This window comes from Littorina saxatilis, linkage group LG11 (assembly GCF_037325665.1).
Source record: "Littorina saxatilis isolate snail1 linkage group LG11, US_GU_Lsax_2.0, whole genome shotgun sequence".
NCBI lineage: Eukaryota > Metazoa > Mollusca > Gastropoda > Littorinimorpha > Littorinidae > Littorina > Littorina saxatilis.
The window spans coordinates 6,668,974-6,670,431 of record NC_090255.1 but is presented as its reverse complement, the minus strand read 5'-3'; the positions used below and the strand labels follow the sequence as shown (position 1 = coordinate 6,670,431).

General features: G+C 45.3%; 1 protein-coding gene across 1 annotated transcript in view; it reads right to left on the bottom strand.

Annotated features, from left to right (window-relative positions):
• Positions 1 to 358: 358 nt before the first annotated feature.
• The window catches only part of LOC138979639 (opine dehydrogenase-like), a 6,557-nt gene continuing 5,457 nt past the window's right edge, over positions 359 to 1,458 (bottom strand). Inside the window, exon 6 of the mRNA XM_070352356.1 lies at positions 359 to 984. Within this exon, the coding sequence (XP_070208457.1) occupies positions 698 to 984 (287 nt within the window). The 3' untranslated portion in view covers positions 359 to 697. The remainder of the gene's footprint in view (positions 985 to 1,458) is intronic.

The window sequence follows — 1,458 nt, the reverse complement described above, 5'->3', positions numbered from 1 at the left end:
CAAACAATTGCTCCAGGGGCTTGCAACGTAGTACAATATATGACCTTACTGGGAGAATGCAAGTTTCCAGTACAAAGGACGTAACATGTCGAAGAAAATTAATGCTACGGTAAACCCCATAAGCTTGTTTTAGAAATAATTTGTATCGGTGAATACAGAATTCTTGTGTTTTTCAACCTTGTTTATCTCACCACAGTCACTTCGTTGTTTAGATTTAGAAATAATTTTTAACAAGAGGCGAAGCCATCAAGGCTCACGTAAGAAATCGACAAACAGTAACACACACACACACACACACACACACACACACACACACACACACACACACACACACACACACACACACACACACACACACACACACAGAAAGAGCATAGGTGAAACTGTGCAAGAAAGCGAGACACTAGATCTAGATCTGTCTGTCTGCATGTAGCCTACTTACAGGGACACGACTGCCAACTAGTCTCGGCCCACTCAAAATAATAATGACCGAGACTTTCAGTACTTCCTTCGCGTGACGTCTAACCCTCTTACGTCATAATGTGACGTCAATGTAATGTGACGTCTTCAAATGTTAGAGTTTCTACCACAGACATACACACGCACGCACGCACATACGCACGCACGCACAGACAGACAAAGTTACGATCGCATAGGCTACACTTACGTGAGCCAAAAAAACAAACATGTTTAAAGTCTACATTAACGACAATAAATCATCGAGTGTGTTCAGTCCAAACGCCTGTGGGGCTCTCGTGTCCTTGAACTCCTTGCCCTTCAACTCTGACCCCACCAAAAACTCCTTGCCGAGGTGACCTTGAGCCCAGGTGATGACCTTGTCCGTACAAGGGGTGGCAACTCCAACGATCTGAGCCACTCCTTTGGTTACCGCTAAGCCATAGGGGACGTCCTCTTCCAGATAGCGGTGGTGAAAATCCGGAATATATTTGCCTGGCGAGATTTCTTGCATTGGATGAACCAGCCCTGCGACAAACAAACAAAATAATGGAAGTGTGAGTGTAAAGTGCTGTTCACATGGCAGAATTTGAACCAACTTTCTCCCAACTTTAGCGTTTGAAGTTGCCACTGATTCACTCGCGAGTCGCTAGCTAAAGCCTAAGTCGGCAAAAATTCTGCCATGGGAACGGTCCTGACGATTTAGTTCTGACAAAGTTCAGATTTAGCTAGAAGCCAATTGAAAATTCAGTTGAGCGTCGCTCGGCTTCTCGGCGATTTACAATTAAGTGACTTGCGGCAGATCTTTTTTTTTTTGGGGGGGGGGGGGGGTGACCCTGTATTTTTTGTTTCTTTAAACCTCTCAATTTTGCCAATGTCCAACTCTCTTCTCAATTCTTCCTTCAACTTTATCGCCCTAACTCCCGCATATCCACCCACCCCCCTACCGCCACTCAATCTCCCCCCCCCCCCCTCCAACAATTTTTGTTGGTATTGCACTCG